General features: G+C 37.5%; 1 protein-coding gene and 1 pseudogene across 4 annotated transcripts in view; one reads left to right on the forward strand and one right to left on the reverse strand.

Annotated features, from left to right (window-relative positions):
- The window catches only part of TMEM67 (transmembrane protein 67), a 76,578-nt gene that overhangs the window by 23,678 nt on the left and 36,596 nt on the right, over positions 1–16,304 (reverse strand). For all 4 annotated transcript variants that reach the window (XM_043979074.1, XM_043979073.1, XM_043979075.1 and 1 more), the window contains 6 exons: positions 13,807–13,930; positions 10,430–10,535; positions 9,007–9,063; positions 8,812–8,910; positions 6,183–6,281; positions 5,863–5,949 (listed from right to left, as the gene is read on the reverse strand). In XM_043979074.1, the coding sequence (XP_043835009.1) occupies positions 5,863–5,949; positions 6,183–6,281; positions 8,812–8,910; positions 9,007–9,063; positions 10,430–10,535; positions 13,807–13,930 (572 nt within the window). The remainder of the gene's footprint in view (positions 1–5,862; positions 5,950–6,182; positions 6,282–8,811; positions 8,911–9,006; positions 9,064–10,429; positions 10,536–13,806; positions 13,931–16,304) is intronic.
- Positions 838–1,877, forward strand: LOC122736832 (annotated as a pseudogene).

Below are 16,304 nucleotides of genomic sequence, written 5' to 3' on the forward strand. Positions count from 1 at the left end.
TAGCCTGTGCAAAGATACAATTTATGGAAATGTCTGAGAAACAGCAAAGAGGCTAGTTTGGCTGAAATAGCAAGTTTTGGGTAGGAAATGACATGAAGTAAATCTATAAAAGTATAACAGAACCAAATTTTTTAAGGTTTTAAATGCTAGAGGAGTTTTTTTTTTATCTCAGGGAAAACAGGAAACCCCTGTATCTTATTAGGGCAAGAGACTGACAGGATCATACTTATGATTTTGTGCTTTGGTAGATTTTGTCAACAGTTAGAAGGCTGGGATAGAGAAGAGAAAGACCAGAGACAGGGACACTAATTAGGAGGCTACTGAAATAGTCCTGGTGAAATGTGATGAGGGACTGGACTTGGGTAGTATTTATGATGAGGGGAAAGGGAATGGATGTAAGATATTCTGTGGAAGTAGGATAAGTAAGAGAAGTTGACCCCAGGGAAGCCACCTGGAATAATTGGAAAGATGGCGATGCCCTTGACTGTTTCTGTCAGAAAGTCAGAACTTTCCAGATAACAATGAGAAGTAGAGGGCAGAAGGTGATGCTGCCCAAGCTCTGAGAACAAGAACTCACCCTCTCCCCATCCTTTCTTCCATTTCCTCCCCCAGTAACTCAACCAGCTCCTGGGGAATCCCCTTTCACCACCCCTTTCTCCAGCAGGCCATTTTGATATCCAACATATCTCAAGCATCACTTCCCATTTATAGAAAATGGTTCTATAGGAAATGACTTATTATGATGTTGGGGGGGGGGGTGGTTAAAATCTATTGCCTCCCAGGAAGAACTAAAAAAACATAGAGAAAACTAGTCTTGAAATCCAGATAAGAATCCAAATGAAGAAGAAAAGTTCAAAAGATAAGAATCCAAATGAAGAAGAAAAGTTCAAACAGATCTCTCAAGCTTATGAAGTACTTTCTGATGCAAAGAAAAGAGACTTACATGACAAAGGTGAAGAACAAGCCCTTAAAGGGGGTGGTTCTGGTGGTAGCTCTGATTCCCCAATGGATATCTTTAATATGTTTTTTGGAGGAGGCAGAAGAATGAAAAGGGAACAGGGAGGTTAAAATGCTACTCATCAGTTACTAGTGACCTTATAAGATTTATATAATGGTGCAACAAGAAAATTAGTTTTGCAAAAGAATGTAATTTGTGATAAATGTGAATGACAGAGTGGTAAGAAGGGAGCTATACAATGCTGTCAAAATTGCAAATTTATAAAATGCAGATAAGAATTTATCAGTTGAGACTTGGAATGGTTCGACAAATCCAAGCAGTTGGCATGGAATACCAAGCACATGGGAAACTAATCGATCCTAAAGGTAGATGTAAAAGCTGTAATGGAAGGAAAATTGTTTAAGACAAAAAGATTTTGGAGATTTATATTGACAAGGGCATGAGAGATGGTCAGAAGAATGCTATAGTTACATGACACAGGGAGGACTTTTTCATGTCTATTGATATCCAGTTGGTTCAAGCATTGTGTAGCTTTGAGAAACCAATATCAACTTTTATAGTAGAACTATAGTCACTACCTCTCATCCTGGTAAGATTATTAAACATGGAGATATCAAAAGAAGTATGCTGAAAGAAGGCATGCCAATTTGTTGATGACCTTATGAGAAAAGAATTACAATAAATGAATTTGAGGTAAACTTCCCAGAAAATTACTTTCTTTCATCAGATAAGCTATCTTTGTTGGAAAAGTTACTGACTAAAAGAAAGAAAATAGAGTAGTAGACTGAAGAAATGAATCAATCAGGTAGAACTGATGGACTTTAACCCATCTCAACAAAGAAGATGTCATTCCAATAGAGAAGCTTATGAGGATGAAGAGCAACATCCCAGAAGTGGGGTTCAGTGTGAAACCTCTTAATGGGGATCAATGAATACTCTTCATGATAATGCTGGCTTTTATATGCAATAGTGAATGATTAAAGAACTACAATTGTCTTAACACACTCACTACTAGCTATTTTTTTTGTAATATTCAACTATAGTTATGTTTTTAAAGTTAATGCATTATTGGTAGAATTGTGAACTGATCCAACCATTCTGGAGATCAATTTGGAACTATACCCAAAGGGCTACAAAAACAGGCATACCCTTTGGTCCAGCAATGCCACTACTAGATCTATATCCCAAAGAGATAAAAAACAAAAAGGAAAAGGATCTATTTACACAAAAATATTTATGGCAACTCTTTTTGTAATGGCAAATAATTGGAAACTGAAGGGATGTCCATCAATGAAAGAATGGCTTGACAAATTGTGGTATATGATTGTAATGGAATACTATTGGGCTATAAGAAATTACAAGTAGAACAGTTTCCAAAAAACCTGAAAAAACTTACATGAGCTGATACAAAGTGAAATGAGCAGAACGAGAACATTGTACACAATAACAACAATGTTGTATGATGATCAGCTGTGAATGACTTAGATACTTTCAGCAATACAGTGATGTAAGACAATTCTGAAGGGCCTATGATGAAAAGCTATCTATCTCCAGAGAAAGAACTGATGGAGTCTGTAGGTCAAAGCATATTGTTTTTTACTTTCTTTATTTTTCACATTTTATATGTTTTCTTTCACAACATGAATATGAAAATATGTTTCGCATGAATGCACATGTATAACCTATATCAAATTGCTTGCCTTCTCAGTGAGGGAGGAGGGAACAGAGAGAGGGAGAGAATTTGAAATTCAAAAAAAATTTTTTTTTTTTGGTGAGGCAATTGGGGTTAAGTGACTTGCCCAGGGTCACACAGCTAGTAAGTGTTAAGTGTCTGAGGCCGGATTTGAACTCAGGTCCTCCTGACTTCAGGGCCAGTGCTCTATCCACTGTGCCACCTAGCTGCCCCCCAACATTTGCTTTTTAAAATTTTGAATTCCAGGGGCAGCTAGGTGGCACAGTGGATAGAGCACTGGCCCTGAAGTCAGGAGGACCTGAGTTCAAATCCGGCCTCAGACACTTGAAACTTACTAACTGTGTGACCCTGGGCAAGTCACTTAACCCCAGATGCCTCACCACCCTCCCCCAAAAAGCAAATGTTAAATTTTTTTACACATAAGTTGAAAAAACATGAAAATAAAAAATAAAACAAATAAGTTAATGAATAAAATCAGTAATATAAAATTCTGACTTTGCAATTTATGATGTTCAGCATGCAAGATAACTTAGCATCATTAATTATTTACCTATGGTAAAGAAGCCTGCGAACATTTTTTTATGACTTGGACTTTTTTTGTTTCAACATGTATATAAAGTGGTTCAGACTGAGGTTTGATTCTTTTTTTTTTTTTTTTTTTTGGGCAGGGCAATGAAGGTTAAGTGACTTGCCCAGGATCACATAGCTAGTAAGTATCAAGTGTCTGAGGTTGGTCAGATTTAAACTCAGGTCCTCCTAAATCCAGGGCCGGTGCTTTATCCACTGTGCCACCTAGCTGCCCCTTGAGGTTTGATTCTTGATTGACTAAATGTACATCTATAATTGTTAAGCTCTGAAATTAAAATTTTGCTCTGAATTCACAAAAAAAGAAAGAAAAGTCAAGAAAAGGGACTGGATTAAGGGGAAAGATAATGGGCTTTCTTTAGGATGTGAAGAATTTGAGATGCCTGTTAAACACTAAGTACATATGCCCAACATGCAGAGTTGGTAGTGTGGGACTAGAGCTCAAGAGAGAGTTATATGTTGTTTCCCTGTGACAGAATTTAAGCTCTTTGAAGACAGAGGCTTTCATTTCGGTCTTTATATCCTCAGTGCCCAGCACAGCGTAGTAAGGGCATTATAAAAGCTTGCTGAATGATATGTAGATTTAGGAGCCATATGCATAGAGATGAAAAATGAACCCATGGGAACTGATGGAATACCTAGGAGACAAGAAGGGTCTATAGAGAGAAACAGATGCCCTTATTGGGAATGGATAATTATCCTAAAAAGAATCAAGAAGGAATGGTCAGATAGGTAGGAAGAAAAGGAAGAAAAGGCAGTATCACAAAAGCCAAGGGAGGTCAGAGGATCCAGGAGAAGTGATCAATTTCCCCCCTTAATACATTTTATTTTTTTCCAATTACATGTAAGGACCATTGTCAACATTCATTTTTATAAGATTTTGAGTCCCAAATTTTTTTGCCTTCCTCCCTTACCTCTACCCTCCCCAAGATAGCAAACAATCTGACATAGGTTATAGATGTACAATCACATAAACTTATTTCCACATTAGTTATGTTATGAAAGAAGAATCAGAACAAAAGGGAAAAACCTTAAGAAAGAAAAAAAACAAAAGAAAAAGTAAAAATAGTATGCTTCAATCTGCATTGACTCCACAGTTCTTTTTCTGGATATGAAGATCATTTTCCATCATGAGTCCCTTGGAAATGTCTTGGATCATTGTATTGCTGAGAAAAGCAAAGTAAGGAGTGATTAAGTTTTAAACAAAACTTAGAAGTCAAGAGAGAGGACTTTCCTTATTCACAAGACTAAGAAGTAAGACATGCCTCCCACTTTTTGACAGAGGGGTGGTGAACTACAACTGTGGGACTGTCAGCCATGGTTAATATGAAGGTCTATTTGGTATGACTATACTTCATTGCAAAGAAGAGTTTTATGGAAGAAGGTAAGGTGAGAATAACTGGGGAAATGACAGCAGATGAATTTTTTGTTTGTTTGTTTTTTGGAATTTTTTTGGTTTTTGCAGAGCAATGAGGGTTAAGTGACTTGCCCAGGATCACACAGATAGTAAGTGTCAACTGTCTGAGGCCGGATTTGAACTCAGGTCCTCCTGAATCCAGGGCCGGTACTTTATCCACTGCACCACCCAACTGCCCCAATAGGGGTGTTTTAAAAGGCACAAAACTATTTTAAAAAAGAAAAAGATGAGTGAGAAGTGAGTAATACTAGATTATTTCCTGTTTTGAAAAGAAAGTGGGAAGTTGGCACCTGAAATACCCAAAAGGAAAATCAGCAAGAATGTGTCACTCAGGACCAAGAGAATTAATTATGCTTTAGCCTAGTCTGACTTCCTTATCTTTAACTGAGCAGGTAGAAAAAGTAATGGTGCCTAGAGGTGTTGATGTCATGCTTGGCTAAGAATGCATGCCAATGTAATCCTTCATATTACTTAAGTTTTATATGTGTTTTTAACACAGACTTGACTTTAAAGAACTTTTGTTCCACAAGGATTCATGAATGAATGCATCAGTCATGATAAAACCCACATGATACAACTGTATACATTTGAACTACTACTGTGGCTTCTTTTAAAAATTATCTAAAACATTATTGTAGAAGGTTCTTTCTACTTATGGCAAATAAAACCAATTTTTCTTTGAAGGTTTTTTGGTTAAAGATAGTTACTAATTTAGTGAAGAAGAGCAATGTGGGATAGTGGAGAGTGTTCCAACCTCCAAGCCAGTAAGACAGACAATTCTCTAAAACTGTAAGTTGCAGAGAAAATACTGTCTTGCACTGTAGAAAGTTTCGTTACATGCAAGCTGCCCATGGCAATGAAATCACAAGTCCGGTGTCCATCCCTATCATTTTCTTCTACTGCCACATTACAATGAGTCCCTTTCCCTAAAATCAGACATGCTGTTCCTGGAAAGCTTTTCTTTGAAGAGGCCATGTGACAAGAGTACTCCAAAGCCAGCTTCAGAGGGGGAAAGGTGTTCATTCCAATCCCATGCATAACACACACTAACTCTGGCTCACTTCTTGGCATCCTAGAAAACTTGGTAAGATGAGCAGTCGCAATATCATCTGTATTGGGAGAGAGACCTGCCCCAAAGGACTTTCCCAAACTAATGGAATCATAGGTCTGGATGCCAGCCAAAAAAAAAAAAATTCTTTTTAAACTTACCTTTAAAGCAAAAGCACACCCCACATAAGTGACGAAGCTTTCTTCTTGGCCTAGCATTGGTAGCAAAACAGAGACAGCCTTCTGAGCCTATAAGGAAAAGCATGAGGCCATAAACAGCACATTCTTACCCTCTTTGACACTAAGTATAATACATGTTCAGTACAACTGAAAAGGAATGAAAAAATGACCCATTCACAAAATGCAGCAAAAAATCTGGGCAGACATGAATGAAAGAAAGACAAAGACTCATTTTTAAATACAGCTGAACAAAGTTATTTTGAGAGTACACAGGTTAAGTATGATGTAAAAATCTCACTTACTTTGAAAAAAATCAGCCAATAAAGACCTGTTCCCATAGTGATGATAAAGAAAACATTAGCTAGATCTCCAGCATAGTACACCAAGAACTTCATAACGGTCTGTAATTGTTGTTAAAAAAATACAACTATTAAGAATATTAAATGATATTTAAGGAAACATATACTAATAAGCTTCAATCTGATCTTGTAATCATTTTGAGAAATAAAATATTCTGTATAGCTACAGTGTTTACACTTATGTTCATCTGCCTTACATACATCCCTTAATTCAATTCAACATTTATTAAATACCTCCTGTGTGAAAAGCACCAAAGATACAAAGACAAAAACAAAACAGTCCCTGTCTTCAAAGAGTGTATATTCCACTTGGGGCTGGGCAGAGGAGAACAACATGGATATAGATAAACTAAATATATCGCTAAGTACAAGGAAAATTCTAAGTAGCTTTGTCAAGGGGAGCCCTAACCATGGGGGAGAAGCTAGGAAGGCATCTTGTAGGAAGTGGCACCTAAATCAAGAATTCTAAGAGACAAAGTGAGAAGGGAAAATATGGCAGTTGTAGTGGACAGTCTGTACAAAAACAGACTAGAAGCAAGAGGCAAAATATTATGGCAGGCAACATGATATGACCAATTTGTTTGGAACACATAGCATATGAAGGGGAGTAGCTGGAAATAAATCTGGAAATTTTAAAATGAGACAGATTGTAGAGGGAGAGAGAAGGAAGATGGGAGAAGAGGGACAAGAAAGAAAGAGAATCATAGAGAGAAAAGTGAGAGTAAAGAGGAAGAAGTGAGAAAAGAGATGGGAAAAGAAAGAGGAAGAGGAAGAGGAGAGACAGAGAGGAAAAGGAAGGAAGATACAAGCATTAAATGCCTACTACGTGCCAGGCCCTATGCTAAGTGCTTTACAAATATTCTTATTTAATTCTCATCACAGCCCTGGAAGTGTGGGTGCTATTATTATCCCCATTTTATAAATGAGGAAACTCAGGCAGAGGTTTAATGATGTGCCCAAAGTCACACAACTAGTAAGTGTCTAGGGCTAGATTTGAACTCAGTTCTTCCTGATTCCACAACAGAGGTCTATCTTCTGTATCATCTAACTGCCTCCAGCAGCTAGAAGTGAGGAGAGGAGAGAGAGGGGGCAGAGGAAAGAGGAGAAAGGAAAATGGAAAGGGAGAAAGAAAAAGGAAGTTTATATTCCTTAAGTAGGAATGGCTTTTCTGGCCACATTGCTTCTGGGACTCAGCTCTCCCAGCAGTTGCTGAATATTTCCCTGTTTCTTTTTTTCCTTCCTGCTTCCAGTTGGGCTCCATCCTCTCTCATGAACCCCTCCCCCAACCCTGTAAGAGTCCCTGACATAGGCCCCAGGAACCACTACTAATAGCCTGGATACAGGGTAGTTCCTACTTCTTGGCAAGCAGAGTATAGGGCAGGTGGGGGGGAACATGGAGAATGGTCTCTTTTTCAGCTGCCAGGGCTGCAGCTGCAGATGGTGTGTGTCTAGCATTCAAAGTTGAAACTCTGAATGCAATTTTTCCTGTAGAAAGTGTTATATGTGCTAGTTAAGGTGCAGAGAACTATACTTTCCATTACCAAGAAACATGCATTTAATGACACAAGTATTCCTTCTGCTGACACAGAATGCTGCACTCTTACAAATTGACAAATGGTCTTCAACAGAGATAGGCGGCCAAAACATTCAATCCCCTGCAGTGAGCTTGGTCATGCAAAGTTTCTCCAGCCTTATCAAGCTGGTCTTCTGAACGTAGTCATAGAGTTTATCATTGGGCTCATACTCAAAGCTTCTCAAGGATGTTAAGAAGTTAAAAAGCTAACACTCTGATGAGATTACCAAAGAAGGATTTTAGTAGAGGTACATCCTTCCTTAAACAGGCATTCAGAGGATGAGGTGGGTAAGTCTAAAATCAAATCACCCCATACAACGTGGCTTCTATGAAAAAATGGATTCCAACTTCAAAACAACCAACTCGAAAAAAAATTTTTTAATACTTCCTTAGCTGAAGATTTCCTAAGTTTTTCCATAACCTACCACATTTATTTATTATATAGCTTCTTTCTATCCTATAACCAGCTTTGGTAATATAAGCTAGTTCGATCTCAAACACCTAGTCTCATTTTTATTCTCTATACTTTCAACACAATGGAAACTACTTATGGTCCTGTCAAGGTCCAGGCCAAGGTAATCCTAATAAATAAAAGAACAAAATAATTATGCTATCAGTAAATTCTTGAGATGTGAACTAAGCATACTGAGATCAGGAAGAGCAACATTTTCAACTCGAATACATCATAATAGAAACAAAATCCAAGTCAGTGTGAAAATCTTGCTTTTTGTTTTCCAGTAAGTATCCCAATTCCTAAGTCACTCATTCTCTCATTTGCATATCCATTTTTCTTAAAATTTAAGTTTGTACTACATGTACTATACTGTAATTTGACCTGGGGGAAGACACAAAAATAAGCTGACAAAATCCCTAATCTCAAAGAATTTGGATATTAAGTCCTATCTTCACCTTCTTCCAGCTATCTGGGAGAAAATGATTATAAAAAAGAAGTTTATAATTGAAAGAATATGACATTTCTAAAACGACAAAGTTTCATACCTGCAAGTCAATCATAGGACTTCCTATGCGCCTCTTCCATCCTGCAGTCTTTAAAAGAGACCATAAAACTGCCAGTCCCCCCAATACACCCAATGCAATCTAAAAAAAAATTATGATTTTTAGAACTTAGATAATCTATTTTATAAAACCCTCCAAAAAACTCCCAGGATTTATGACAGAGTATTATCAACTCACATTAGTTTGGGTATGTGCTTCTTCTTGGTTCATTTCATATCTGACTGAGAAAGAAACCTGATATTGAAAAAAAAAACAAAAAAAAATTCGTTTAACTGATAGTTAAACATGTTGATTTTTTAAATCTTGATGATATCCTCCCAACATGAGAAAAAACACACTATACATATGTGTGTGTATATATATATATATATATATATATTGCATGCATTTTGGTTGTAAGTATATTGATATTCATGTTACATATATATAAAGAGTGGATATATGTATGTGTATATCTATAAATGAATACCAATATACTTACAACCAAAATGCTAATTGATATGTTGACAGAAGCAGCTAGTAGTGAATCAGGAAGATGGGAATACAAATATGACTTCAGACACATACTAGCTGTGTAACCTTGAACAAGTCACTTAACCTGTTTGTCTCAATTTCCTCATCTAAAGAAAGGAGATAATAGTAGCACCTCCTTCCCATGGTTGTTGTGAGAATAAATGAGATAATGCTTGTAGGGTACCTGGCATATAGTAGGTGCCATATAAATGCTAGCTGTTGTTAATATTATTATATTATCCATTAACAGATTGTTCCCTATGTGTATCATTCCAACGAAATCCTTAAGTATTCCTTTGAACATTCAGAAAAGAAAGTGATGGGGGCAGCTAGGTGGCGCAGTGGATAGAGCACAGGCCCTGGAGTCAGGAGTACCTGAGTTCAAATCCGACCTCAGACACTTAACACTTACTAGCTGTGTGACCCTGGGCAAGTCACTTAACCCCAATTGCCTCACTAAAAAAAAAAAAAGTGATGATCACTAGCATTAATGCCTGTTCATTCAGCATGTCACAATATTCCTACATTTCCACTTGTTGAACACTACCAGTTCTTGGAAAACTGCCATAAATGCCTTCTTCTTGTAGGACCCTTGCATTTAAACCTGGATGGGCCACACCAGCTCATTTAGCACAGCCCATTCATTTGAATTATGAGGAAACTGAGGCCACGATTTTTCTCAAACATGGGTCTGACCAGGACACTCCTCTGCTTAGCACTTTACAAATATCATCTCATTCTAAATGTAATAATGTAGAAAATTTACATTACATATGTCACATGTGTCTTTGGATATGTTATATCTATGTTTTATATATGTATAAAATATAATTATATATCACAAATAAAATAAAAAATTAAAACAAAAAAAATATCACCTCACAACAACCCTGGGAGGTAGGTGCTATTACTATACTCTCATTCTACAGATGAGGCAATTGAGGCTGAGAGGTTAAGTATCTTGCCTAAGCTCACATAGTTTCTGAGACTAGATGTGAACTCAGGTCTTCCTGATTCTAGATACAGTATCTATCCACTGTGACATCTAGAAACACATTTGATAGGAGAACTGAAGTTAAGAACTTACCATCACAGACTGTCTATCTGGATCCTGGATCTCAACATCCCGGTAAGCAACAGTAATTAGAGGGGGATAAATGTTTCCACTTTTGGTATTGGGTACAAGGCAAATACTGTTTAAAAGAAAAAAATTTCTAATTGGTAAATATATAAGGGAATAAAACACAAAATAAAACTCAGGTCTTCCTAGTTCTAGGTCCAGTGTTCTATTTATTGTAGCACCTAATTGCTTAGTGTTTTTCCTTTGCTAAGACTATTTCAAAGAATTTTAGAGTTGGAAAGCACCTTCAAAAGTGTAATGCAATCACCCATCCAATACAGAAATCTTTTCTGTATCATTCTTGATTGATAACCCCTCCAATGATAGGGAGCTCACTACCCGAACAGACACCTCGTTCTACTGATAGGCCACTCTACTTAGAAAGTACTATACTTCCTTTTGTTATGTTAAAACCCACCTCTCAGTAACTTCTACCCACCAGAGCTAGTTCTGCAATTTAGATGCTAGCTTCTTAAACTGTGGGTGGCAACCCCATATGGGGTCCTGTAACTGAATGTGGGGGGGTGTCACTAAAATTTGGCAACAGTAAAAGATTATGTATACCTATTTTATATACCTCTATGCCTAGGATCTTGTAAAAATTTCTCAGGAGAAAAGGGGTAGAGAGTGGAAAAAGTTTAAGAAACCCTGATGTAGAACAAAAAAGATTAAGTCTACCTTATCTTTATGTGATAGCCATTCAAGTATCTGAAGATAGGTATTGTGTCTTTCCTTAGACAGGCTAAACATCATCTGTTTCTCCAATCTACTTTCATACAGCTAAGCCATGTGATTTGTATACATAACTTATGACACGAATTCCAGACCCAATAATATCCTGGCCAACTTCATGTGTGTGTTGCCAATAACCCTCCTAAAATGTGGCACCCAGAATTGAACACAGTACTCTGGATGCAGTTTGATTATGGAAAAGCAATGGAACTATGACTTCCTACAACTTAGACACTATTTTCATTAATGTAGTAATAATAATAGCTTACATTTATATGATGCTCTAAGGTTTGCAAAGTGCTCTCATACGCTAATCTCAATGGATGTACTTTAACACTGCATTAGCTTTTTGAAGTTACTGTTTCATTCTCTTATTTTAAGCATGTGGTCAATTAAGACTTTGAGTAATTTTTTATATAAGTAATATTTCCCCATCATACTCATTAATTTTCCAAACCTAAATCTAGACCTTATGTTTATTCCAATTAAATTTCATTCTGCTAGTTTCAATTTAGCATTCTAGCCTAGAAAGATGACTATTAATTTTGATCCTTGAATATGACCTATTCTATTCCTGCTTCCTATCTTTAAAACACCTGGAGATTTCAAATTCAAGATCCTATGTCTTTAACTAGTATTTTACTGGAGATCTTTGTTTCCATTGATCAATTAAGCAACACACTTTGGATGTAGTTGTTCTAACTAGCTAAAAATCTATCATCATCTAGTCCACATTTCATTATCTTATTTACAAAGAAATATTGGGGCTCTATGTCAAAAACAAAGCTAAAGCCAATATACACTATATTTAGGACTTTCCCTTTATTTGTCAACCAAAAACAGGACATAAGGCTAGATATGAAGGACTTCATTTGGTCCTAGAGACTCATTTGAAGTGAGGTGTTCTCTTCTTAACTCTTTACCAGTCTAGACTTCAATTTCTCTTATATACCTATCCTACATTTTCCATTTGGAGACTTCTTTGCTAGAGAAGATGGAATAATAGTTGAGTAGTTCCACCTTCTTTCTGTCATTAACTGACATTATACCATAATCTCCAAACAGTGGGTCACTCCCTTCCTTGATCTTATTGTTCCATAGATTTTTTTTCAGTTTTTTGGGGGGGGTTGTTTGTTTTTTGTGAGGCAATGAGAGTTAAGTGATTTACCTAGGGTCACACAGCTAGTTAAGTGTCGAGTGTCTAAGGCTGGATTTGAACTCAGGTCCTCCTGAATCCAGGGCCAGTGCTTTATCCACCGCACCACCTAGCTGTCCCCCATAGATTTTTTAAAGCCCCTTTTTGTTATGTTAAGATTGAGGAGGGGGTGTTTTGTTGTTGTTTGCAAACTTCTCATTCTGGACTTTTACCTTCTGGATAGGGTTGTGTTGCTCTTCTATATTTATTCAAATGCCCCTCCCTACATCTTTTTTATGTCATTTTTTAAAAAGTTCGTCATATAGCTACTCTTTTTTGTAGATCTCTCTCCTTTTTCTCTTAAGCATTATTTGATTGTATTTCATCTTGCATTCTTCATAGCCATAACTTTTAATAGTTTCCAGGGTTATTACTATTCTTTCTCTTAATTTTTTTTTAACGACCTGCTGTTCAAGATTCTGGGATATGGGGCTAATTATCCCCAATTTTCCCTTTTCACTAACATGAACCCAAGATGACATGGTCACTTTTCCCAGAAGTTTCTATCACTTTCACATTACCAACTTTTTCTTTCTTGTTGGTCAGACTAAGTGAAGATTAACAATTTCCACTGTTCCCTTCTACCTGATGAGGGACAAAACAGGTAGTAAATAAAGTCAAAACTTTTATTATTTGTCATAACCACTTTTTAAAGAATCTGACTTTTAGCGATTAGCTTTTTCAGTTCAGTGATAGGTATTTGCAAAGCATTGTCCATAGTCTCCATCTTTTGGAGTAGTCTAAGTATACCCCCATAATAATATAATTCATTCAGTTATACAATTATCATATATGAAAGCACCTATTTCATTTAGTGTATTCCAATAGGTGCTATGGCACATGGGGATAGGGGCCAGACTTGTGATTTCCCAGGTGAGGCACCTTCTCTGCAACTGATAGTTTTGGAGAATTGCCTAAAGCAGTGAGAGGATAAGTGACTACCAATATGTGTCAGAGCCAAGACTTAAACACATCTTGCTGGCTCTGATACTGGTTCTTTATGTCACACTCCTATGGGAGATGCAAACATTATATAAGCCACAGTTCTGGCACTCTTAGATCAGTTGTTGAAGTATGTGGATCCTACAATTATTTATTCCTTATGTATAGTGCTCTCCTCACTCTATTAGACATGTTTCTTTTGAATAGATTATATTTCTTCATATCCCTGCCCCCACAATTAAACCCATTCTACCAAATCTGACTGGTGGTACCTGAGAGGTCATCAAACCTACTGGTGTTAGAATTTCAATTTCAATTTGTTACTCTTACTTTGTGCTGAGCTAGATGCACATCTGAGGCCATAAATCTTATTACCCATGAACTTCAGTTATTTTTCCCTGAGATTGCTGGGCATTGCTTCTTGTGCTACATATAATATCATCAAGAACAAGTACAGTACTACACATTTATTCACCTCATTGTTAATTTGCTGGCAATTCGAATTATTCTTGGCCGACTCCCTAAGTCATTCTCTCGTCCACTTAATGTATCCACCAAGAATAGGCGGCGAGTCAGAAGCCACTTGGCAGAGCTGCTGTCTTTGTTGTCCAAAAACAAGAGAAAGAAGAAAAAAAGAACAAAAAAATACTTTAGTTTTATACTCTGGTGGTTCATGATTTCATTGGTCTAAGTGCTCACTTGCTGGTCTCCCAGCTAAAGAGATGCCAGCTTCACACAAGGACTATCTCTAGCCTGTCCCTAGAGAAGCTGGTAAGAGCAACGGACTAGCTACACCCATATAGCATCTTTCCATCATACTTTGGGTAACCTGTCACTTTGTTTCCTTCCAAATCATGGGGTTTCATGATTCTTCAAATCTATAAAGCAATCCCAGACAACTGATCTTAAAGAGTTGGGCCCCAAAAAGAGAAAAGGACCTATTTGTACAAAAATCTTTATAGCAGCTCTTTTTGTGGTGGCTAAGAATTGGAAATCAAAGGAATGCCCATCAATTGGAAAATGGCTAAACAAGCTGTGGTATACGATGGTGATGGAATATTATTGTGCTATAATAAATGATAAGCAGGATGATTTCAGAAAGCCCCAGAAAAACTTGTATGAACTGATGTATAGTGAAGTGAGCAGAACCAGTGCACAGTGACAGAAATATTGTTTGATGAAGAACTGTGAATGACTTAACTATTCTCAACAATACAATGATCCAAGACAACCCTGAAGGACTAATGATGAAACATACTATCCACCTCCAAAAAAAAAAAACCAAAACTGATATTGATGGACTACAGACTGAAGCATGCTATTTTTCACTTTCTTTAATTTTTTTCTTTTATTCAAGTTTTCTTGTACAAAATGACTAATATACCAATATTTTACATAATCATACATATATAACCCGTATCTGATTGCTTACTGCCTCAGGGAGGGAAGGAGGGGGAAGAGAGGGAGGGAAGGAGGGATAAAATTTGGAACTCAAAACAAAAAATAAAAATTATTTTTAAAAAAGAGTTGAGCTCCTATGACAGTGAGGAGTTTAAGGTCATTGAAAGCACTGCACAGTTTACAAAATACACAGAGGATAAAAGAGGAGAAAGAGAACAAGGATTTAGCAAGTACCTATTACGTGCCAACCACAGTGCTACTTCGAATGTAATGAAAATGGTACTGAATGTAGAGTCAGGGGACCTGTACTTACATCTTGATTCTACTAAAGTTATTTTATCTTGGGCAAGTCACTTTAACTTGGCCTCAGTTTTCTCACTATAAAACAAAGGGGTTCAACTAGCTGGTCTCCCAAGCACAGTGGAAGGCTTGAAGTCAAGAAGGCCTGGATTGAAGCTTTGGCCCCTGGCACACGTTGCCTATGTAATTCTGTATAAATAAGTCGCTTACCCTTTCAAGGCTCCAGGCCAGGGGTGCTACTACCTATATCTAAAGGTCTGTGCTGAAAGGCTACAGATTGACTTAGAAAGCCACATATGAACATTATTTATGGTCTGCTGATTTTTTTTTGTTAATATTTACCAATTACCTTTTCATCTGATTCTCGCCCAGGGTCAGCGTTTAATGCCCCTGCTCTAGGCACCTCCATAAGACTAAGTAGCACAGAAGGTGTCGATCTGTATTGGTAGGAGTTTCTGAACTGAGACTTTCCACCTAATTAAATCATAGGTCTAGTCCCCTCTCACCCAAAATAACCCCAAGCCATGAATGTTTACACTGCAGTCCAGCTATTAACCAGTTCTGAGTCCACTTTACCACTGCATCCCTCTCCATTGACCTTGTCCAGGAAAACAACTCAAGACTGTTCATCAAATGTTTGGCTAAAATGAATTGATCACCACACATTCACAGAGCACCTGTTCTGTGCTAGGGGCCCTGCTCCCCTGCTCCAGCAATTTGGCCTCCCTGTTGGTGAGGATTAGGTGAGAGGCTCTGCAGTTCTCTGCAAGCGAGACAATGTCCAGTTGTGCGCAGGATCCTCTGGGTGGCCTGGGGAAACACGCAGGAAACCCTTCTTGGCTGCACCCTGGAGCAGGCAGGTCCTTAAGCCCAACACTGACACTGGCAGCTGTGAGCACAACCCTCAAGCAAAGCTACTTCTATAGATTTGTAGGTATCATTTTAATATATGCATTAAAAACTTGTTTCAAAAGAATGTGAAGGGCTACATTTTGCTGTAGTGAGTCATTTTTTCTTGTTGTTCTGTTGTTTTTCAGTTATGTCTGACTCTTTGTGACCCCATTTGGGGTTTTCTTGGCAAAGATACTGAAATGGTTTGCCATTTCCTCCTCCAGCTCATTTTACAGATGACGAACTGAGGTGACTCACCTGAGGTCACACAGCTAGTAAGTGTCTGGGGTGGAATTTGAACATGAAGATGAGTCTTCCTGACTCCAGGCCTGGCACTCTATCCACAGTGCTACCTTACTGCACTCCAAGAGCTACAGTAGG

This window comes from Dromiciops gliroides, chromosome 1, assembly GCF_019393635.1.
Source record: "Dromiciops gliroides isolate mDroGli1 chromosome 1, mDroGli1.pri, whole genome shotgun sequence".
Taxonomy (NCBI): domain Eukaryota; kingdom Metazoa; phylum Chordata; class Mammalia; order Microbiotheria; family Microbiotheriidae; genus Dromiciops; species Dromiciops gliroides.